This window comes from Scyliorhinus canicula, chromosome 3, assembly GCF_902713615.1.
Source record: "Scyliorhinus canicula chromosome 3, sScyCan1.1, whole genome shotgun sequence".
Lineage (NCBI taxonomy): Eukaryota > Metazoa > Chordata > Chondrichthyes > Carcharhiniformes > Scyliorhinidae > Scyliorhinus > Scyliorhinus canicula.
The window spans coordinates 267,209,923-267,233,691 of NC_052148.1; the positions used below are offsets into that span (position 1 = coordinate 267,209,923).

At 46.4% G+C, this 23,769-nt stretch overlaps 1 protein-coding gene across 3 annotated transcripts in view; it reads right to left on the reverse strand.

The window, feature by feature from the left end:
- LOC119963514 (hematopoietic prostaglandin D synthase-like) overlaps positions 1-22,260 on the reverse strand; it is a 34,054-nt gene extending 11,794 nt beyond the window's left edge. Inside the window, exons 1-7 of one of the 3 annotated variants that reach the window (XM_038792759.1) lie at positions 22,084-22,251; positions 19,377-19,431; positions 17,607-17,747; positions 7,325-7,417; positions 7,080-7,189; positions 5,123-5,221; positions 2,491-3,752 (exon numbers count right to left, since the gene is read on the reverse strand). In XM_038792759.1, coding sequence (XP_038648687.1) covers positions 3,588-3,752; positions 5,123-5,221; positions 7,080-7,189; positions 7,325-7,417; positions 17,607-17,739 — 600 coding nt within the window. In that variant the 5' untranslated portion in view covers positions 17,740-17,747; positions 19,377-19,431; positions 22,084-22,251 and the 3' untranslated portion in view covers positions 2,491-3,587. Of the gene's footprint in view, positions 1-2,490; positions 3,753-5,122; positions 5,222-7,079; positions 7,190-7,324; positions 7,418-17,606; positions 17,748-19,376; positions 19,432-22,083 lie in introns of those variants that run through there. The other 2 variants (XM_038792758.1, XM_038792760.1) reach the window with 2 other exon arrangements.
- Positions 22,261-23,769: the final 1,509 nt, after the last annotated feature.

The window sequence follows — 23,769 nt, forward strand, 5'->3', positions numbered from 1 at the left end:
TCCGCCCCGTGTGTGCGTGGGTTTCCTCCGGGTGCTCCGGTTTCCTCCCACAGTCCAATGGGAGAAAACAGCCGGCGCCAAAACGGCCGCACCCAAATGGCTGCGCCAAAACGTACCTAACTCTTTCGATGTTGCACCACCTTCGTCCGGTTGTACCCGGCCCTCCGCTTAACCACCTCCGCACTCCAGTCCTGGTAGATACGTACCACCGCGTTCTCCCACCTGCTGCTCAGCTCCTTCTTGGCCCACCTGAGCACACACTCCCGGTCAGCCAACCGATGAAACCGCACCAGCACCGCCCGTGGCGGCTCATTCGGCTTGGGCCTACTTGCCAGAATTCTGTGGGCCCCCTCCAGCTCCAGGGGCCCCTGGAAGGACCCAGCTCCCATCAGCGAGTTCAGCATGACGACCACGTTAGGCCCCCAAGTCTGACCCTTCCAGCCCCTCCGGGAGGCCCAAGATCCGCAAATTTTTCGCCTCGACCGGTTCTCCAGCTCCTCGAACCGCTCCTGCCACTTTTTATGGAGCGCCTCATGCATCTCCACCTTTGCCACGAGGGCTGATGCCTCATCCTCTCTTTCAGAGGCCTGTTGTCGGATCTCCCGAATTGCCACCCCCTGGGCAGTCGATGGAAGCCTTCAACGGCTCTAGCAGCTCCGCTTTGAGCTCCCGGAAGCAGCGCTGGAGAGTCTCCTGCTGCTCCTGTGCCCACTGCCTCCATGCTTCCAGGTCTCCGCCGGCTGCCATCTTGTGCCTCTTCCCCCGCTTTTGCTTAGGCGGTGCCACCGCTAATTTACTCGCCCCACTCCTGGTCCAGGCCATATAGCGCTGGGGGAATGTTGGTATCACCTTCCCACGGCAGGAGCTGTCGAAAAAGTGCCGCTGGGGGTCCTAAAAAGAGCCCAAAGGTCCGTTCCTGGCGGGAGCTGCCGAACGTGTGGCTTAGCTCCGCATAGCCGCAACCGGAAGTCCTCCTGGTGTATATTATGACACTTATCACCATTATTCCCTATTTTTATGCTTGTCTGCAAATTTTGCTGTGGTGTCTGTCTGTACTTGACTTTTTAATGGATTATAACTGACGGTAAAGAGCAATTGCATGTTATCCTCAGTATTCAGGTCCTGCGGAAATTTAATGAACTTTCGGTGGCCTGGCACAGCGGTTCCGGAAAATCCCAGCCTAAGCTTGGAATTGCGGTCAGTGCTGAAGTAAATGGACTCATCGCTGACTTCCAAAAAAGCTGTCAACAAGGATCCAGTGATCTGTGGATGGATTCCCCCTTTCTTAGCAGCTGTTTTAAATCTTGTGCTAAGTCAAGGGGATCTCTGGGCATTCAGCAACAATGATACAGGTAAACAGACAAATCGCATTGCAGTATTAGCGCACAGCAAAAGCTGGAAGTTTAAACTACTGAATCCCTTCACCCTTAATTTAAATTTTCACATGGTGAAATAGATGATTGGATTTAGGTGATACATCAACATTTCGAGGAATGTTTTGGTCACCGTGAAAAAGTTGCTGGAAAGAAAAACAGATGCTGTTGAAGCTTTTTGCCTTAAACGCAGCAGGACAGACACAAGAATGCCAAATTTAAAAGGGAACCCAGCAGGACAGATGCAAGAATACCAAATTTCAAAGGGGACAACCATTTACATTGCTTGAGAGAAAGGTGTTGATTGGTTGGCAAGCACACTCTAGTCGAGGTGTTGCCATGGAGAATGCACCAGTGAACTACTATCCCTCAAACCTTTGTTGAAATTTTAAAAAAAGGCATGTCAACTCTGGTCAAGTCATTTCCATGAGGAATACAGTTGCGCCCCATGCTTTTGTTTGATTTAAAATGGTGCAATGCCTGGACATCTTTTTTTCTATGAAGAAGACAGGGCCCTGCATACAAATATGTTGCTTCTAAATGAGTCACATTGCAAGATCGACTGGAAATCTTAAATTGGTTGTTAGTGTAATTCGTAGCACATGCAGGATTGTTCAGTGAGGGCTGTCCAATTGGGAAATGCCTCAATCACAGTCAATTCAGCCATATCCATCAATCGTTGGCTAGCCACAGATGTGGCTGCAAGTTTTAGGAGAAAATACTTTCATGTATCTGGATAGTACAGGTAGATGTTCTTTACATGGATGAAGACTCAGGACCACTAATTAGTTTTAACAAGAAATATATTTATTAAACATGATAGAAATTGGAATATAATACTCCTTTACTTCTCTTCCCCCCCCCTCCCCCCCCCCCCCCCCCCCCCCCCACACACACACTTAGCTTAACAAATATACTATTAACACAAATGAAACCTACAATACTCTCATTAACAAAATCCTTTTTAAAACGGAGATCGGCAGTGGTAATGAACACTCCTCTCCGAAGCCAGGTTAGTGACTATGGATTTCACCTCCATGCACCCAAAAGATTGTCACATGAGTCTTCAAACTCTACTCCCAAAACGTGCTTTAAAAATCTTCTCTTGTAATAGGACTTTCTATTATCCGGTTGCATTGTGAAATCCACTCCAGGTTTTAAATCAACCCCTTTTAGGATATCTTTGTCTCGATCACTTTTACGTACTCTAGGTCCAGACACCAATTTCTACATACATTTCAATTCACATTCCACGGGCTGTAATACAATCTCACAAACCTGAAAATCACTTCAGATCTTTCTGGCATTTCACCCTTCCTCTGAGCTCCGTCCGTCTTTAAAGGTGCGAGAATACGGGACTGTTCAGTAACCTCGGACCACAATTTCCTCAAGTAGCTGTCCTTCCGATTTCTAGATTTGGCTTTTCTTAACTATTACTCCATCGTATGACTTTCGGCAAAGAAGGGAGAAATGTTCCCTCTCTAGCTGCCTATCACCAATTGCTTTCAGCCGTGCTATAGGAAATGTCCCTCTCCGACTATGTACCTGCTGCTACTCTGGCATTTCAGTTTTTTTTTAAAAGCTGCAGACGTAGGAAAGCTTTTGTTTTACCTTACAAGGGCCTCTAGTTGCTAAGCATGACTGCATTCCTCTACTTGGTTATTGATCTTTCACGCCATCGCTCTCTATCACAATAGAAGCACAGTTGGAACTGAAACCAACCGCACACATACAAACACCTTTGTCCAGCATGAATCCAACCACAGGTCCCTTCCAGGCTGAGAAACATTAAATTAATCTCATCTAAAACTACCTTATTTCAAGTGTTAACCCATACACCTAAAAATCCCTTATCTTTGCTTTTCCAAACATCACGCCAGAATGGCCTAGCTCTAATTTTAGTTCATGCCCCCCTTGTTCAGAAAGTTAATTTCTCTCTCTACCTCATCAAATCCTATAATCATTAAATATTTCCACTAGATCACCCTTTAATCTTCTCAACTGAAGGGAAAGCAAGCTTGGTCTATATAGTCTGCCAAGTTTGAACGAATAGCTTGCAAACGAGAAACTTAAAAGTTAAATATTTGAAATCATTATTACAGAACCAACACTGATTAATAAATACAGTTTAAAGAATTATATTGTCGTTTAGAAAATAAAACTCCATTTTCTGAACTGCAAGAGCGCTGTTAAGTGAAGGTCAATGCTGTAATGTTACAATGGAGTTTTTGGTCTCTGTTCTATCCAGGCTGCAATTTTAGGGAGAGCTTCCACACGCTCTTTCAGCGCTAACAATTTGGGATGGTTGTGCAGGGTATCAACATTTAGATTGGTGAGGGTAATGGAACAAACGGCCCAATGGAAGTCAGCCCAGGTAACCTAAAAACAAAAATATAATTTTTTAAATGGCCACTTTGCAGAATTAGAGTTCAGTATAATCAACAGTTATCGCATATCTTGCTGTGTGTGGTCAGCTTAAACAGAACATTATCCTCACTGCCCATAGTTTATCCTTTAGGCATCCTATTTTAATGTTTAACTGATTTCCCCTCTCTAATGGATCAATGTTTCCTCCCCCATCTTCCAACTGAATGGGCTGCTATCCAGTCACTTTTGTGATCTTTCATACGGGAGGTGGTGGTATAGTGGTATTATCACTGGACTAGTAAACCGGAGACCCAGAGTAATGCTCTGGGGCCCCAGGTCCAAATCTTGCCGCTACAGATGGTGAAATTTAAAATCAATTAAAACTCTAATGATGACTATGAAACCATAGTTTTAAAATCCCATCTGGTTCACTGATGTCCTTTAGGGAATGGCATCTGTCGTCCTTACCCGGTCTGGCCTACATGTGACTCCAGACCCACAGCAATGTGGTTGACTCTAAACTGCCCCCTCAGGGAAATTAGGATGGGTAATAAATGCTGGCACAGCCTGCGATGCCCACTTCCCATCAGCAAATATATCGGGAAACGTGAATTGCTGAATGAAAATGGGGTCCATCTAGTTTACCTTCTATGATCCTGGCAGTTGCATAATGCCATGGAGCTGATGTTTAATCAGACAGACATGAGGCAACAGAAATCCCAGTGATGGAGGGGTTTGGAGCCCAAAGCTCCATCAAACATGCTACACATCACGTGGTATCTCAAGTTGCTCATATATTGTATCCTGAAATAAGATGCATAAATGGAGATATTTGAATATTTGTAGATTGTTACCTGGCAATGGGACATCACAGCTAAGCCAGACACACACATACCATTCGCTAACTCAATGTAGAGCAGGATTGTATCCCTTACTACCCCAGGAAATCAGAGGCCAGTTGTAGTGCCTTGACCAACTTGCGCACTGGGCAAGCATCACAGCCAGGAATGGCCATTCGGTCTTTCAGGTTGATCTTTGCTGTAAATCTCCTGCATGTGAATCTTATGGGGCAACACAGTGTTTAGCACTGTTGCTTCTCAGCTCCAGGGTCCCAGGTTCAATTCCCGGCTTGGGTCACTGTCTGTGCGCAGTCTACATGTTCTCCCTGTGCCTGAGTGGGTTTTCTCCAGGTGCTTGGGTTTCCTCCCACAAGTCCCAAAAGAAGTGCTGATAAGTAATTTGGATATTCTGAATTCTCTGTGTACCCGAACAGACGCCGGAATGTGACGACTAGGGGCTTTCCATGGTAACATCATTGCAATGTAAGCCTACTTGTGACAATAAAATGATTATTAAATTAAACTTAAATGAATTATACTCACTGAATCACCAACAAACCACTTTTGGTCTCCCAAGAGCTTGCTTAAACCATCCAGAAGTAAAGGGATATTATTGGCGAAAACATCTTCCATAATCTTTTGCTAAAAAGGAGAAAGTAGTTACGTCTTGCAGATAAACCAGCTCAGAGTCTGTAAAAGTTATACATTAGAAACAGTTTAATACAAGCACATCCTCTATGAAATGAAAATTAAATTAAATTAAAATCGCTTATGTCACAAGTAGGCTTCAAATAATTTACTGTGAAAAGCCGTACCAGCCTCCCCAAACAGGCGCCGGAATGTGGCGACTATGGGCTTTTCACAGTAACTTCATTCGAAGCCTACTTGTGACAATAAGCGATTTTCATTTCATTTCCATTATCTTTTTTCAAACCCCTAGTCACCACATTCCGGCGCCTCTTCGGAGAGGCTGGTACGGGAATTGAACCGTGCTGCTGACCTGCCTTAGTCTGCTTTAAAAGCCAGCGATTTAGCCCTGTGCTAAACCAGCTCTACTACCAATGGAGGGTGGAGCTCTTTACAATGGAGAGCATATGGGGTCAGAGGTTTAGCTCAGGATCATAAAGGTTAAAAGCAATCTGCTTACATAGATGCATGCAAATTAGGAACGGGGATCGGCTATGTGGCCCTTGAAGCCAGCTCTGCCATTGAATAAGATCCAGGCTGATCGGATTATAACCTCAACTCCATATTCCGGCTACCCCTTATAACCTTTGACTCCCTTGTTAGTCAAGAATTTAAGTACCGCTGTCTTGAAAATAGTCATTTGATCCTGCCTGGGGAAGTGTTCCAAAGATTCATGGCGCTCGAGAAAAAAATTCTTCGCAAGAAATAACACCTCTTATTTTTAAACTGTGTCCCTAGTTCTTGTCTCACCCACAAGGGGAGAACATCAGCATCCACCCTGTCGAGCCCATTCAGGATCTTGTGTTTCAATAAGATCACCTCTCATTCTTCTAAACTCTAGCCGATGAAACGTTTCTTCATGCGATAACCCTCCCCATCCTAAGTATCAGTTGAGTGAACCTTGGAGTTTCTATTGGATTTATATCCTTTCTTAAATCAGGAGAAAAGTTTTATCTGGTGATCATCACATAATGAACATCGTCCAGAGCCCCAGGGGAAACCCCAGTCTCTTCTTTGAAATAATACAATGGAATCCTCCACATCCCCTTGAGAAGAGGGTCAGGGCCTACGTTTTAGTATCTCATCTGAATGATGGCACCTCTATACTTGCATTGGAGACTTCAGGGAAGATTCACTAGGCTTATCTTTGGGATTAGTGGGTTTGTCTTGAGGGAAGGTTGGGCCTATACTCTTTGGGAGTTTAGAAGTAGAGGTGATCTGACACACAATTCTGAGGAGGCTCAACAGCTTAGATGCTGAGAGGATGTTTCCCCTTGTGGGGCAAATCAACAACTGGGCACAGTTTCAAAATAAGAAAAGATTAAGTTATTTTAAGACGGAGAGGAGGAGGAATTTCTTCTCTCGGACGTACATTAGTGTTGGACTTCTCGAACGAGCAGTGGAGGCTGTCATTCAATGTATTCAAGGCTGAGTTAGATAAATCTTTGATTGATAAGGGAGTCAAACGTTTTGGTGTGTGTGTGTGGGGGGGGAGCAGGCAGAAAAGTGGAGTTAAGGCCATAATCAATAGTCATGGTCTCATTGAATGGCAGAGCAAGGTCCAGGTTCAGAACGCCCTACTCCTATTCCTTATGTTCTTATGCAGCATTCCCTCCCTTTGTACCACACTGGAAGTGTCGACGTAGATGACGCCCAAGTCTCTGGGTTGAGGCTTGGGACTCCCATTTAGAAGCAAGAGTGCTACCCACTGAGCAACATCGGCTTCAGAACAGCACATTTAATCTCAACTACAACCATCTCACTACAAGTACAACTCAACCCATCTTATAAATGTTTGAAATTCAAATCGTACTTTCACAACTTGGTCCTTCTCGGTCCAGGGGAACATATTCATGAAATCATTTATTGTGTCTACAATGGCATCCACCCGAGCTTGTTCAAGGTTGCTTTTTCCCGCTAAGCCTAAAGAAACAATTTTTTAAAAAATGAATGGAAAATATGTAATTGTTGGACTGGAAAATAGATCACACTGAACTATCATGATTGTATTGACACGGAAATATTAAAAATGAAATTAACTGCATTGACCAATGGTACCTGTTTCTCTGGCCAAATATCTTGCAATAGCCGTGCTCTGGTTGATGATGATATCATCCACATTCAGAACTGGAATCTGTCTAAAAATCAGAGCTGAAGAGAGAATCCCAGAGTCCAAGTTAGTGAGTGTGAAATCCAATCCCGCCAGATGTAATCATAGTATTGCACTTTTAGGTTTCCTATGATACAATGCTTCAAAAAGTGCTGCCTCGATTGTAAAGTGCTTTTGGGCCTCCTGAGGTTGTGATAGGTGCTACATAACCAAATGAGTTTGGCAGGGGGAGGGGGGACACCAGTATTAGTTGTTCGCATCATGCTACAGTAAAGGAAGCAAGTCAGGGTTCAGCTATGTTGAAAGGCAAGAGAATAAGACCAGGCTGGATGGGTGGTCTTTACTTTAATGCCAGGAGTGTAGTAGGTAAAACTGATGAGTTACGGGTGTGGATTGGCACATGGAATTGTGACATTGATGTCATCACAGGAACATGGTTAAGGGAAGGGCCCCCAAACATTCTGAGGCATAGGATTTTTAGGCAAGACAGTGGAGGATGTGAAAAGGGAGGTGGTGTTACACTATTAATTAAGGAATGAGGAGAGATGATGGGGCGATTCAGTGGCCTCGTTGTGCTCGAGTGAGAGTACAGTGAGGCTGCTGAATTGCAGGAGAGGCCAAAATCCAGAACTGTGTAAGGCGCCAAACAGTTTGCGATGTACCCAGCCCACTCCTGTAGGCGAAATTGGGATCCCACATAACTTAACATACACTTAACGGGAGCCACCCTATATCCAAGCGGCTCCTGTGATCCAGTGGCCTGATGTAGTGGTCACGCTGGTGCGATTAGTACATCACGACAGAAGCAAAACCTCTTCTGACCCGCTCCAAAATAATGCCAAGGGATCATTGTACACCCACCTGCTCATTGCCCTGAGTGACCAAAAAAGGTTAGGAGGGGTTATTGGGTTACGGGGATAGGGTGGCTTAAGTGAGTCGGTGCAGACCCAATGGGCCGAATGGCCTCCTTCTGCACTGTATGTTCTATGTATGTTAACATCAAATGCAAAATGGCACCTCCAACAGTGCAGCACTCCCTCAGTGCTTCCACCTTAAAATTATGCGCTCAAGTCTCCGAAGTGGGATTTGAACCCACAACCTGCTGACTCAAGAGGCGAGATTGCTAGTAACTGATGCAAGCCCAACCGAAAGAGAAGCAAAATGAAGTTCATAACTCCGCTGAACAAATGCAAAAGGGAAATGGGGAAAAGGTTTGCATCCACAGGATGTGGTTGATGCAAATAGCTTGGTTGCTTTCAAAAGGAGGGTAAATGAGTACATGATTTTTTTAAAAAGGGAACAGAATGATGTGCGGCAAGGTTGGGATCAGGCAGATGGAATGAGAGGAGTCTCGTATTTCTGTGCTGCATAATTCAATGTGGGGGAAATAGGTACCCACCCACCGGATAGTCACACCACACCATCCCAATCTTTCAGTTCTCCCTATTTGTCAGAATGTACACCCAAGCCCTAAAATCATCATTGTTTTGTTGGAGAAAAACCACCAACCAATCACCATTTTTCATTCAAAGTACACGTTGATCATACTATATGACTTGCACTCAACTTACCGTTAACACAAAGGGCGCTATTCTCATGAACATTGACAGTGTAATTGGGGAGGGTTTGGTGGGGTGTTTCCCGCTGGCTTTTTGTGTGAGATCCAGACCTGGCTTCTCCCACACTTTTGAGCCTTAGGGGGTTCCTCTCTGGTCTAGCCCACACAAGAGCTTTTTTCAGCAGGGGGAGCTGAACTCTCCACGATACCGGCTCCTCAGAGTTCGGGTCACCATTTTGAAAGAGTGCCCAGATCACAGTGAGATTGAGGCTCTTCTACAGCCCCCCCACCCATGGGCAATGCCATCCCCATAGATATGGGCATTAACCTCCCCTTCCCCACCCTCCACTCGCAACTTCGCCCCACTTTCAGGACCCCCCCCCCCCCCTCAACCTTTATGTCCCCATCCTTCATACCCTCCCTTTCATGGGCATAGCCCCCCTCAGGCTCCGACTCTCAACAGTGTCAGCCTGGTACCTGGCAGTGCCAATGAGGAGTGCCAAGGTACTGCCCTGCTCTGCTCCCCCCCCCCCCAGATCACCCAGGGGGGAGGGGGGTTCCAATGGCTTCCAAGAACCCCAGATTGGCCTTCACGCCTGGTCTCCATTTGTAAGCACCAGTACTAATCAGCGCCTGAGTGAGGCTTCACTGGTGATTCCTGGGAGACTGCAACCTCAAATAGGCACGCCGGGCACCACAGGTTGGGCTGGGCGATCTGTAGCGCAAAGCCAGAGTTGGGCCTCTCCCGTAATGCTCCCGGCATGACCGGATCAGCACCAGGCAAACGCGGTGGGAGAACCGTGCCCGAAATGGCTCCCAGCAAGGCGCGATGCAGATTGCACCGGGCGCGGTGAGTTGGATGACTCTCAAGGGGCCAGGCGCGGCAGAGCTTGATTTGGGGCTCCGGCAGGATTCGCCCGCGATGGATGAATCACGCCCTAGATGTTTAACAGGAGCGAGATGGATGTATAAGGGGGAAAAGGAATGTAAGAATAGGGTGAGGTGGCATATAAACAATGGTATGGGCCGAATGGCCTGTATTTGTATGTGATGCACGTGATGGAATATCATTGCAACCCCAGTTTCAATCAATGAACAACTGAAAGATTGGATTTGAGGGGGGATAGCAGCTTTCCTGGTGGCTGGGAATAATTAACAAAATCATTGAGTTTGGTTATTTGTCAAAATCCCACTCTTCCATGCGCTTCATTTTTCAACGTTCCTAACATTAATGAGATGGATTGGTTAACTGTAATATGCTGAATGCATTCGGTTTTTAATCTCTTCTTTATGTAAAGCTTGCAGGAGCCTGCTTTGAAAGTCAAATTAGTTTTGGCTCTGGTGTATTGTCTTGTTAAGTCCAGGGGTAAACTGTTTACGGAGTATCAGGAACGCTCAATATAATTAAGCAATTCTGTAATGTACAATGTGTCACACACTGCAATCACAGGCACATTCTTTCTCAGTTACAAAAACAAAGTGGAGCACAAACTGACGATCTGCAATATTTAAAACAAAACTGGGTTAATGTTTCAGATCAATAACTTTTCATCAGAGCCTTTCCCTTCCCATTCATTATTTAATTTTGAGTAATAAGGGAAAGGTGAGTTTTGAGATATCCAGAACAGGCAGACCTAAAATATTTCTGGCCTGGTGGTCCAATAAAGCCACCCTATGAGTACAGTCCAGAGAGAGAGCGCGAGAGAAAAACATCAGCAAATAATTAATTCACTCGCAGCCAATACGCCTTTAAATCACTCCCCCCCCCCCCCCCCCCCCCCCACATTGGAAATATAAACACCTTTCCCATTGGAGGCCATGCTATCAGCTGCCTTAAGCTCCCAAATTCCTTTCCTCAATCTCTGTCTCTCTCCAAATTCCCACCTTTTAAGACCTTCCTTGAAATGTAAAAATCGGTATTTTAATTTCAAAGAAAAAATGCCCACCAATCTGAAGTATAGCTTTTACACCTTTATTGTGTAAAAATACAATAATCTAAAATCTAGATTAAAACCCAAATCTAAAACCCAAATGGAAAATGAAAATCCAATGCTTTAACGTACATGCATATCATCATGAGTGGGTGTTTTCAAATTAAATTTCAAATATTCAGTAAATCTAAGAATGAAAAATGTGAAAACATTCACCTTCTTACAATGTCCTCACAGCAGAATCATAGCTCAATTCAACGTTACTGATGCAGCTCATTTGCATTTGTCAGCCAGTGCTGCAATCACCTGCTTTCATCTTAATTTCAGAGTTTACCTTGGGCTTACTTAGGGATGTACATGTAGCTGAGTTTGTAGAATTTGCAGTGCAGGAGGAGGCCATTCGGCCCATCGAGTCTGCACTGGCCCTTGGAAGGAGCACCCTACTCAAGCCCACGCCTCCACCCGATCCCCGTAACCCAACTTAACCTTGGACAATAAAGAAATTTAGCATGGCCAACCCACCTAACCCGCACATACTTGGACTGTGGGAAGAAACCGGAGGTAATCCACGCAGACACGGGGAGATCGTGCAGACCCTCAAATGTGTCAACCTGGAATTGTGAAAATTCCACTTCTAAGACATCCAGGGCATCTTCCATGATGAAATTGCTGTGCAATGTAACAAACTGATATAAGGTTTCCTGCCACCCTCCCCCTTGGATTTGCCAGCATGTAGCAGCAATTCATCCTGAAGGGGAATTTGGAGCACCCAACAAAGTACTTTCATACTGATGAGTAAGTTACTCCTATCTCGCGAGGGGAGGTGTCCCGTCTTGAGAAACTGCCTGGCTTGTTCACCAAAGGTGAGGTCTTCATCGGACTTCTGATTGCATTTGTCCTTGTGATTGCGGCTAGCAGGCAACGGAACACTGGCAATTGCAGCAGGTTTCACAAAGTTAAGCAACAAGTCCTGAAGAAAGTCAAGCAACTTCTGATGTAGAATCTGCATCTTGATTTTGGAGCTCTAGCTTGCGACTGTTGAACACAGGAAGTGAAAATTGAAGACAGATACAATACCGATTGTTTCTGTCACAAAGCTTTGCATAAATCCCAACAGCTTTGCCTTGAGAAAGCTCTATTGTGGTATTAGCAACAGGGTTGCTAGCTGTGGGAGACTTCTTGCTTCCAGCACTTGAACTGCTGCTTTTTCCATCTTTCTTACTATTGTCAGTCTTGCTGCCATGCACAAGAACAGCAGTTTTTTGCCCAAATCCTGCACTGGTCTTTTTGGGTATCACTGTTGCAGGGGTCTGTTTCCTGACAGCAGCTGAAACCAGGCAACCACGCTTTGCTTTCACAACATGCATGCTGGTTTTTGTTCCTGCTTACAATGTTTTTGTTGTTGGTGATGTGCTACATGTAACACTACCCTGTGTGTGTGGAGGTTGAGCATTCATTTTTGTTGGTCTCTGCCGCAGGAGGCTTGGCAGACGTCTTTCCAGTAATGTCAACCTTCAGTCGCTTAGCGTCTTTCAAGTCCTCTTCATTCTTTCCATTTCCTTTCTCCGATTCTGCTTCTTGGGTGAAGTACACTTGTAACGCAGACCATTGTTCCAGAAAACTGGTGCTCTTTCCAAGGACAACCATCTTGTGCAGACATGTTTGAGTATTCTGTGATTTTCTAGATTGCGCAATGTTTCTATTTCCTTGAACTCTGTGTCCCCTGCTAGACTTCTCTGGGTAGTAATAGACTGTTACTAGCAGGTCCACTCGAGAGAATGGCAACTGACTTGCCCCTGTCTCTGCAGCCGGATGAAGAAGGTGGCATGGTGAAAGGGAGGGGGGGGGGTTCCAGAGATGAGACCCCTTAAAACTTGATAGCGAGAATAATATTGGAACCACTGAACTGCAAGGATGCTGGGGTAGAGTTGGGACTGGTTTAGCACACTGGGCTAAATAGCTGGCTTTGAAAGCAGACCCAGGCTGGCCAGCAGCACAGTCCAATTCCCGTACCAGCCTCCCCAAACAGGTGCTGGAATGTGACGACTAGGGGCTTTTCACAGTAACTTCATTGAAGCCTACTTGTGACAATAAGCGATTTTCATTTCATTCATTTCATAGAGGTCAGCTGCATCTCCCTTTAAATCATCAGTGATGTTTCTCCACAACTGCCCCTGAAATGGAAGTCATGGGAAGTCATCGGATATCTTGCACTGCTCATCGGCGTGGTACAAAAGTCCATCTTTGCCCACCAACATTAGCGTGTAGTCAGTGTTGCGTGTCCCCGCCACTACCTACATCGCAGCTTTTTTTCCCCCCTTGTTCGCGCCTCACAACTATGACTCCAACCGCAACACCTTTATCGGGCGGTGAATTAAAACGTACTCACCCGCATAGGAGACTCATCATTCTGCCGGAGTTCTGTGGGCCACCCTGCTCACAGCGCCAAAATCTGCAGGAGCGTTTTCAAGGACTGAGTACTGAGCTGGCTTTTATGTGGGGATTCGCTCATTTAATTATGGCTCAGCTAAACACAAAGACCCGGGGAGACAGCAACTCTGGTTCAGAGGGCTTTGTTTTCCAAGCCTGGTCCACGTGAGGGAGTGTGATTTGGATAAACGTTAAAACCACTCTGCCTTACATTGCTATAGAACATAGAACATTACAGCGCAGTACGGGCCCTTCGGCCCTCGATGTTGCGCCGACCCGTGAAACCATCTGAAGCCTATCTGACCTACACTATAGAACATAGAACATGAATAGGTTCCGCTGTTATACAATTTCCAAAAATCAGTAGCCCTGCCTCAGCTGGACTCTGTCCAATCCTTGTAGCTGTCGATTTTACCTTGACCAAAGAATTTTACTTTAGGTAGCATGGTGACTGCGTGATCAGCTTATTATTTAACCCCATCCTGTTCCCTGGCCATTGGTTTTTTTTCAGGACGTTGCATCTGTTATCTCTTGCCCTCCCCTACTCTCATTTCTCTTATATCGGTTGGTTCTTGCTTGTCACATAGTCTGTCTGAGCATAGGATGTTGGAGCTGGTTCCTGCTTGTACCATAGTCTGTCTGAGCACAGGATGTTGGAGCTGGTTCCTGCTTGTACTATGGTCTGTCTGAGTACAGCATGCTGAATCTACTGATAAGAACTGCTTATTAAGGTGGCTGTGTTAATGCTGACCACATTATTTCTGTCTGATTCTGTCTGTCTTAGGAATGTGGTCAAGTTAGCTCGCTTAAATCCCATCATACATTCCGGCCACTACTATTAGCGAGTGTTTAAATACTCGTTACTGTTTTTTTCTAAGAATACATCTTTAATGGTTACTTTCTATGATTAATCTCAATCCTCATTAAACTAACTTATGTCGAGCTACTCTTTTAAAAAAAATTTAGAGTACCCAATTCATTTCTTAAAATTAAGGGACAATTTAGAGTGGCCAATCTACCTAACCTGCACATCTTTGGGTTGTGGGGGCGAAATCCATTCAGACACAGGGAAAATGTGAAAACTCCACACTGACAGTGACCCAGGGTCGGGATTCGAACCCAGGTCCTCAGCACTATAGTCCCAGTGCTAACCACTGCACCACATGCCACCCCTATGTAGAACTATTCTAATGTTATCCGAGCTATCAGGTTTTAAGGGGTCTCATCTCAGGAACACCCCCCCCCCCTCACATGAGCATCCAAGAATGAAAATATTGGAGGGGTTTTTCATCACAAAGGAAGCGACACCATTGTGGATTCCCATCATCACTGCTGCATTATTTGCAGAAAAGCATATCACGTTTTTCCAAGGAATGTTGTTTTCCTTAAAAAACATGGTCCAGAAGTTGGAAAATGTTTTTGCCACTTGATCTCTCTTTCATTGTCGATATTTCAAATAGCACACTGCTCACCCTGTTCACATCTGCCTCAAAGAACCGAACAATGATAGGATAGAGTTGTTCCTCCGCACCAGGGTTAGAACGACCATCGGTTGGTCCAGCAGGAAGCAAACTGAGAAGCAATCGAGCTGTCCGTAAACATCACTTTCACAAGATCAGTCAAATGATCGGCAGCAGAAAACGTCACATTGTGCTCAATCAGGAAATGTGTCATCCAAGTTTCTGCTCTTATGATTGAGTAGTCTTTGTGTTGCATGAAAGGTTTGATGTCATGGGTGCTTTCAGAAACCTGTGCCATAGCATGATGTTTCTTGGATCACATATGTGCCTGTATGTCATTCGCTCCTCAGTGAGCGATGCCGAAGTCCGATGAGCAGACGTTACTTGGCGCAGTGTATTCTATCCTTTCTCGATTGTACAATAAAGGATCATCTTGATGTGTAGTACATGAAAGTCTGTTTTCTACATTGAGTACCAGATAACAAAGTCATGACCGCTACTTACTCAACACTTCATGGGTTTTTCTTCCAACTTGACTATGCCGTCAGTACAAATGACTAAACAGGCTTGAACTGAGGCCTACTCGTAACTCCTATACAAACAGCCCTGCTGTGGCCAACTTCCTCCCCACTTGACTAAGTCAAAACAGAAACAGCTGGAAATTGTAGATAATGGAAGGCACTAGAAAACTTATTCTATAATACTGCACAGAGAACAATGCAGCAGGATTTAAATTACCCATCTGTGATTTTAAATTATTGGGGATGGAACTGGATTCCCAGAGAGCACAGTTGAACCAAAGGCAACTACCAAACATTTTTAAATTGCATCACATCACTCCATACAATTTCCAATGATGTAGATGATCTACACATGAGTGTGTACTGCAGTTGACCTTCATGTGATTTTTTTTTTTTTAAATCCCAATACAGGCACCTTAATGAGACCGAGCAAAGGATCACATGACATGCATGCGCTGTACAGTGAGCGGAGTGGAGATGAGGGGGCGGGGCCTCTGCACGTGGCCCTGTCTCCCAGCAGCCGTCAGCAAGGAAACTAATCGAAGTGTTTCGGGAGGAATGCATTTGCAGCAGCCAATCAGCTCCTCTTCCACCTTCCCCTTGCCCCCCACAAGGAGCTGCCTCTTAATATTTCTTCTTCCTGCCCCAAACAAAACTCCTCGCTCAAATGCTCTCCCTCAGCCCAGTGTCAGGTTGGCTTTGACGGAGGGCTGCAGTAGATTGCGTATTTCAACACGAGAAATCGTACTGTCACATTCAAGCAGCTGAGCAAGGATGTTCTTGCTTTCGAGGGAGTGCAGCGAAGGTTTACCAGACTGATTCCAAGGATGGCGGGACTGTCATATGAGGAGAGACTGACTAGGTTAGGATTGTCCTCACTGGAGTTCAGAAGAATGAGGGGTGGATCTCATCGAGACTTATAAAATTCTAACAGGACTAGACAGGGTAGATGCAGGGAAGATGTTACCAATGGTAGGTGTGTCTAGAACCAGGGGGTCACAGTCTGAGGATTCAGGGTAAACCATTTCAACAGAGTTAAGGAGACATTTCTTCACACAAAGAGTGGTGAGCCTGTGGAATTCATTACCATGGGAAGTAGTTGATGCTAAAATATTGAATATATTCAAGAGGCGGCTAGATATAGCACTTGGGGAGAATGGGATCAAAGGCTATGGGGAGAAAGCAGGATTAGGCTATTGAGTTGGATGATCAGCCATGATCGTGATAAATGACGGAGCAGGCTTGAAAGGCCAAAAGGCCTCCTCCTGCTCCTATCTTCTATGTATCTAAATATGGAAAATCTGTGCTAGTTGGCAGTGCTGTTTATGGCCATTCAGATAACAATCTGCCTTCTTGTTTTTACCCACTCGCTCAACTTGTCCAAATCACACTGAAGGATCTCTGCATCCTCCTCACAGCTCACCCTCCCACGCAACTTGATGTCATCTGCAAATTTGGAGATATGATATTTGTTCCCTCACCTAAATCATTAATATATATTGTGAATAGCTGGGGTCCTACCAATGTGGATAACCTCACATTTATCCAAATTATACTGCATCTGCCATTCACTCAACTTGTCCAAACCACTCTGAAGGATGTCTGCATCCTCCCAGAGTTTGAGAATGAGAGGACACAGATTTAAAGTGATTTGCAAAAGAAGCAAGTGTCATCGGAGAAAAAAACTTTTTCACACAACAATTGGTTCGGCTCTGAAATGCATTGCCTGGAAGTGTGGTGGAGGCAGGTTCAATCGAGGCATGCAAGAGGGTATTAGATGATTACCTGAACGGAAACAATGTGCAGGGGGACAATAAGCAATGGCGCTAAGCAATGGCACTAAGCCATGATGCTCATTCAAAGAGTTGATGCACACACAATGAGCCGACTAACCTCGTTCTGCATCGTAACAGTTCTGTGATTTAACAAACTTCTCTCAGGTTCATGTTGAGTCTTCAGAACAATATTTTTTGTGATGAAAATCTTTACACGCTGTTGAAACCCACACAGAACCCAACATCACAGCAAAGCTGTGAGGAAAGTTGTTTATGTTGGAGATATTAACAGTTTTTCTGGTATTAATCTCACTTTTGTTCTACCGGCAAAAGAGATTGCAATTATTCTGCTCACTGGCCTGGCCAAATTTTCAAGTCAAAAACTTTTTAAACTTATTTATTTTCTGACACAAAATAACCTCACCCAGGACAAGGCAGGACTGCACAGCGGAACCCAAATTCTATTCTCATTCATGGGAAGACAAACTGTAAAAGTACACAAAAGAAATTGTTCCAAATGGTTACAATTTGTCATTTGCAACCTGCGCTACTTACAGTTTTTCAACTTGGGCCAATCTGCTATATCAATCATGTTTTCTTCATATTTTATTCCACTGTGTGCAAAAATATAACGAGCAGTTTCAGCTCTCCCTCTTATTTTAAAGTAGCTCAGCCTGTAGTTTGGCATGTTGCAACCTGTTGAGAGACCAAGCACACCACATTTTTAAAAACATCAGGTACAGCTCAGGTTTACCCGCTGCAGACTCTTGGCACAACACTGGAGAAACAGAATTAGACACACCATCCAAGTCCCACAACAGGCTCGGCCAAATTGATGTTGCAGAACTTGGTTACGAATTAGAAGCAACAACAGAAACAAAATATTTCTGCTGTCACCTCCCCCAAGCCTCTCCGCTTCCCCCTTCTGTCTCCTCCTTCCAAATCCTCCTTCAAACCAACATACCCGACCAAGCTTTTGGGGCACCTGTTCTAATATTTCCTCGTGTGGCTCGGTGTCAGATTTCTGACCGATATTCAGTCCTGTGAACTGCTGTGAAGCGCTCTTAACCACTTTAAAGGGGCGAGGTAAATGTAAATTGTTGTTCATCAGTTGTGTCAGAGAATACAGTGGTGCAGGCAGTAACTGGAATCTCTGGTGAAGCAGACTGGTAAATAAAGCCAGCCTGATGCCAGCATTGGTCCCTTTCTGAGCCAGCATCTTCCAATCACGGGCAGAGGGCTATGTACAACTTCAGTGCTCCCTCCAAACCCCCTCATCCGAGAATTCCCAAATAAAATCATTGGTGATGATACTCAACGTTTACTGCTGCAGGGGCTAAAATATTGGACCTGTATTCCCTTGAATAGTTTTGTTTCTGTAATAATTGCTGTGGACTTCAAACGTATAGCGCACAAAATTAACTCGCCCTGATTTTTAGACAAGGAAGCCTGGATTTGCTGCCTGTCCATTTCTACCCCTTTCATCTGAACGACTGTGACGCAACTTTCCACACCTCCAGTGCTGGTGTCCTCTTCTCAACTCCGAACAGCACGTTCTTCACAAGGCACGTGGTACATACAAGCAGCCTGTTTCTTTTTTTAAAAAGAAGGCTGCCTATTAATGCAAAGGTGGAAAAGTTGCTGCAGCAGAAATTCCTGCAAGCTGAACACCAGGCCACACAGAGGGATCTGTATGACAGTAGCAGAGCTGGTGGTGCAAGAGGGCAGAGGAAAGACACCATGGTCCTGTGAACCCCAAGACGCGGTCAGAGATCACACTCAAAAGTAATGGAAGCAGGTGATCGGGAAGATGCACTTTCAGAAGTCTGGATCCAAGGACTTGGCAGCAGTGTCAAAAGATGTTTAATGACCTTAACCCATAAGTGATCAATATCACTGAATGTATCTTCACATGGCATCTTCAACCCACCACACCACCAATCTCTCACCCAGCAGCACTCCCTAGCTCTCAAGACTCACATCCAACATTCAGGTACTCCACACCAGCTCACACGTGTACCGATGCTGTCAACCTCAAACCCATTTCTCGTTGTCTTTGCTATTCAGCAATGTCCGGAGCATCAGCTAAACACAACGCAATAAAGTCACTGGCCTGCCAGACAGAATCCTGTAACTCCCTAGGAGGGGTTTGGGTCCAAGGTCCAAGGTCCCTCTACAGACTGTCACGCTGAGTCCCAGAGACAGTGTCACCTGCCCCTCTGCCATGAGGCTGCAGCAAAACTCTTATTGCAAACCCAGCTCCAAAAACACTTCAGATCACTCAGACATTCCCCAATAGAGATGGTTTGATACATTTTTATTTACCTGCTATTGGGGTGCCTGCCTCTTTAAATAATGACGTGGAGATGCCGGCGTTGGACTAGTTAGAGCACAGTAAGAAGTCTTACAACACCAGGTTAAAGTCCAACATGTTTGTTTCAAACACTAGCTTTCAGAGCACTGCTCCTTCCTCAGGTGAATAACCCCACCTAACCTGCACATCTTTGGACACAAAGAGGTAATTTATCATGGCCAATCCACCTAACCTGCACATCTTAGGACTGTGGGAGAAAACCTACACAGACATGGGAGAATGTGCAAACTCCACACAGACAGTTTCCCAAGGCCTGAATTGAACCCAGGTCCCTGGGGCTGTGAGGTAGCAGTGCCAACCACTGTGCCACTTGTTATTCAAGAGTGAAGCACAGGCATTGAATCTACATTGTCTAAATTTCAAATTCAGACATATCAGTTAGGTTATGTGATAGCATCAGTTCAATGTTTCCGTGCACTCAGGAAATAACAAAGAACAAACACAGGCTGGGTAAATAACAAGTTGTCAAGTGGAAGTTTTAAGTTTTCTCATTTGATAGCCTTGCATCTTCATGTAAGGGAACAGGGAAGGGGGGAGGTGGTGACACAATGGTATTGTCGCTGGACTAGTAATCCAGAGATCCAGGGTAACTCTCTAGGAACCTGGGTTTGAATCCCACAAAGGCAGATGACGGAATCTAAACTCAATGAAACATCTGGAATTAAATGTATAATGATGATCCATTGTCGTAAAAACCCAACTGGCCTCAGTAACTATCCTTAGGGCGGCAGGATAGCACAGTGGTTAGCATTGTCGCTTCACAGCACCAGGGTCCCAGATTTGATTCCCGGCTTGGGTCACTGTCTGTGCGGAGTCTGCACGTTCTCCCCATGTGGGTTTCCTCCAGGAGTTTCCTCCGGGTGCTCCGGTTCCTCCCACAGTCCAAGGATGTGCAGGTTAGGTGGATTGGCCATGCTAAATTGCCCTTAGTGTCGCATGGGGTTACTGGTATGGGATGGAGTTTGGGCTAAAGTGGGGTGCTCTTTCCAAGGGCCAGTGCAGACTCGATGTGCAGAACGGCCCCCTTCTGCACTGTATGTTCTATGAAAGCCTAGACTATGCAACGAACATAGAATTTACAGTGCAGAAGGAGGCCATTCGACCCACGTAAGCCCTCACTTCCACCCTATCCCAGTAACCCAATACCCCTCCTAACCTTTTTGGACACTAAGGGCAATTTAGCATGGCCAATTCACCTAACCTGCACGTCTTTGGACTGTGGGGGGGAAACCTGAGCACCGGGCGGAAACCCATGCAGACACGGGGAGAACGTGCAGACTCCGCACAGACAGTGGACCCAGCAGGGTATCGAACCTGGGACCCTGGCGCTGTGAAGCCACAGTGCTCGCCACTTGTGCTGTCCATTCCATTGAGTATGGAAGACAAAGGGATAATCTAATCCCGTGTTTCCAGGCACAATTTAAGTGATAAAAATAGAGTCCGGGAGGAACGACCCCGCCATCAAACGGCACTCTGGGCCCCTCCGAGGCTACACTTAGCCACATGTCCTGCACGGAGGAGCTCCTGCGGGCGGACCGCTCTCTTGACCCCCCTGATGTGAGCCCCCCCCCCCCCCCCAATGCCCCAAGCCACCTGCTCTGTGTTGGGGGGGAGGGGGGCTCGAGCCCCATTCCCGGCATAGGCAAAATGCCAGCTTCAATCGATTGGGATCTGCCAGCCGGGTCGCGACTCTGGCTGGGAAATCAAGCCCCAGGAGTTGGCGGGGCACAAGGGGGGCAATTCCGTCCTGACGTCCAGAAACACTTCAGTGGAAATCTCTCCCTGAAAAATTAAAAGCTGTGGAGGCTGGGAGTCGATGGGAATTTTCAAAACGGTGACAAACATTCTCATCAGAGGGGGGGGGGGGGGGGGTTGGGGGGAAGGTGCTGGAACGAAGGTCAAATCCAGACCAACCATGAGCGGCTGTGCAAGCTCGGAGGGGCTGAATGGCTCCTTGACAGCCGGGTGGTGGGGGGGGGGGGGGGTTCCTGCACGTTTCCCGCCAAGGGACAGGATTGTTGGGATTGAGAGCCCGGGACTGGGAACAGGAGGCCCTCCCGGGGGTGGGAAAATCGACGCAAGTCCTGTCACCACCTCAAAACAGAGAGGCGGTGGGGGAATCAACCTTATGCTGTGCAAAAAAACAACAATACCATCCCTCCCTACCCCCCCCCCCCCCCCCTCACCTTCCTCTCTACCCACCTCACCCCCTCCCTACCGCCCTTCACCCCCTACCCCCTCACCTTCCTCCCTAACCCCCTCACCCCCTCCCTAACCCCCTCACCTTCCTCTCTACCCACCTCCCTACCCCCTCACCTTCCTCCCTAACCCCCTCACCCCCTCCCTACCGCCCTTCACCCCTACCCCCTCACCTTCCTCCCTAACCCCCTCACCTTCCTCTCTACCCACCTCCCTACCCCCCTCACCTTCCTCTCTACCCACCTCCCTACCCCCCTCACCCCCTCCCTACCCCCCTCACCCCCTCCCTACCCCCTCTCACCCACCTCCCTACCCCTCTCACTCCCCTCCCTACCCCCTCTCCTCTCCCTACCTCCTCACGTCCCTCCCTATCCCCTCACGTGCCTCCCTATCCCCCTCACCTCCTTCCCTATCCCCCTCACCTCCCTCCCCTCACCTCCCTACCTCTTCCCCACCTACCTCCTCTCCACCTGGACTTTAACTTGGCCGAGTTGCTGCTCCGGGAGTGACAGGTCGCCCCAATCACTCGAGTGCTTCACTGGAGCTGAGCGGAGCGGAGCGGAGCTGAGACAGCAGCAACCTCCACAGAGCCAACCTCAGGGAGGACGAGCCGGTATCCTCTGCTGCTCTTTATATGCTGCCTATATTGTCGCGGGGGGAGGAGCGGTGACCAATGATTAAATCAACCACATGAGTGGAGCAAGCTAACGAACGACGGGAGCGGGATGTGTGTGGGGGGGGGGGGGGGGGGGTAGGGGTAGGAGTGTATCTCTGGAGTCCCTCCTGGCTCAATAGGTCCCACACCGCTCAGATTGACCAGAATGGTACCAGAGAATAAAAATAACATCTATTAGTGTCACAAATAGGCTTGCATTAGCACTGCAATAAAGTTAATGTGAAAATCCCCTAGTCGCCACGTTCCAGCACCTGTTCAGGTACACGGGAGGGAGAATTCAGAATGTCCAATTCACCTAACAGTAGAGCTTTCGGGATTTCGTGGGAGGAAACCGGAGCACCCGGAGGAAACCCACGCAGACACGGGGAGAACGTGCAGACTCCGCACAGACAATGACCCAAGCCGGCAATCGAACCCGGGACTCTGGAGCTGTGAAGCAACAGTGCTAATCCCTGTGCTACCGTGCCACCCTAAGAACGAATTCACTTTTCTTTTTCAAGTTTAGAGCACCCGATAATTTCTTTTCCATTTGGCCTGGCCAATCCACCTCCCCCTGCACATCTTTTTGGGTTGTGGGAATGAGACCCACGCAGACACGGAGAATCTCCACTCGGGCAGTGACCAAGGGCCGGGATCGAACCGGACACTGCGCTGCCGTGGCGTCGAGGGAATTCAGTTCTATAGAGAAGCTGGACTCATCCCCTTGCTACAAATATGACCCGGGGGAGGGATTTCATGAGGGTGTTCAAAATTATTTGACAGACTAAAGTAAAAAGAAACTGGCAGGTGGATTGGCAACCAGCGGACACAGACTCAAGACAACTGGCAAAAAAGAAAATCCAGGGCAAGAGTGCGGAGACTTATTTTCATGTCCGTGCGGGATTTTCTGAGCTGGAATTTGCTGCCTAAAGATTGGTGGAAGCAGGTTAAAATTGGGGAAATAATTGAAATGGAAACATTTGAAGGTCTATGGAGAAATCAGAGAAAGGAAAACTAATTGGATGGGATCTTTCAAAGATCAGGCACTGACACGATGGGCTGAATGGCCTCCCACGCGATTCCAAAAGGTCCCCAATGGAAAGATGGCGCCGGAGCGAGGCGACTCTCTGCAAGCTCTCCCCAACAGATCCACTTTTAACTTAACTTATACTCGTTCTAACCTTTTTAAAATTAATTCTAAAGCTAACATTATTACTAACCTTTCTCTTTTATCTTCCCTATTATGTATTCTCATGTATTTTCTTGAATTTTGGTTAATTCCCTTTTCTTCCATGTACTGAATGATCTGTTGAGCTGCTTGCAGAAAAATACTTTTCACTGTACCTCGGTACACGTGACAATAAACAAATCCAATCCAATCCAATCCAACTTGTTAGTTCGACTGCTTGCGAATTTTTCAACCCTCCCCTATCGCTGATGGTAGCCAATGATCAACAAATGTGAAACTGAAGCATCGTAAGATTATCTCT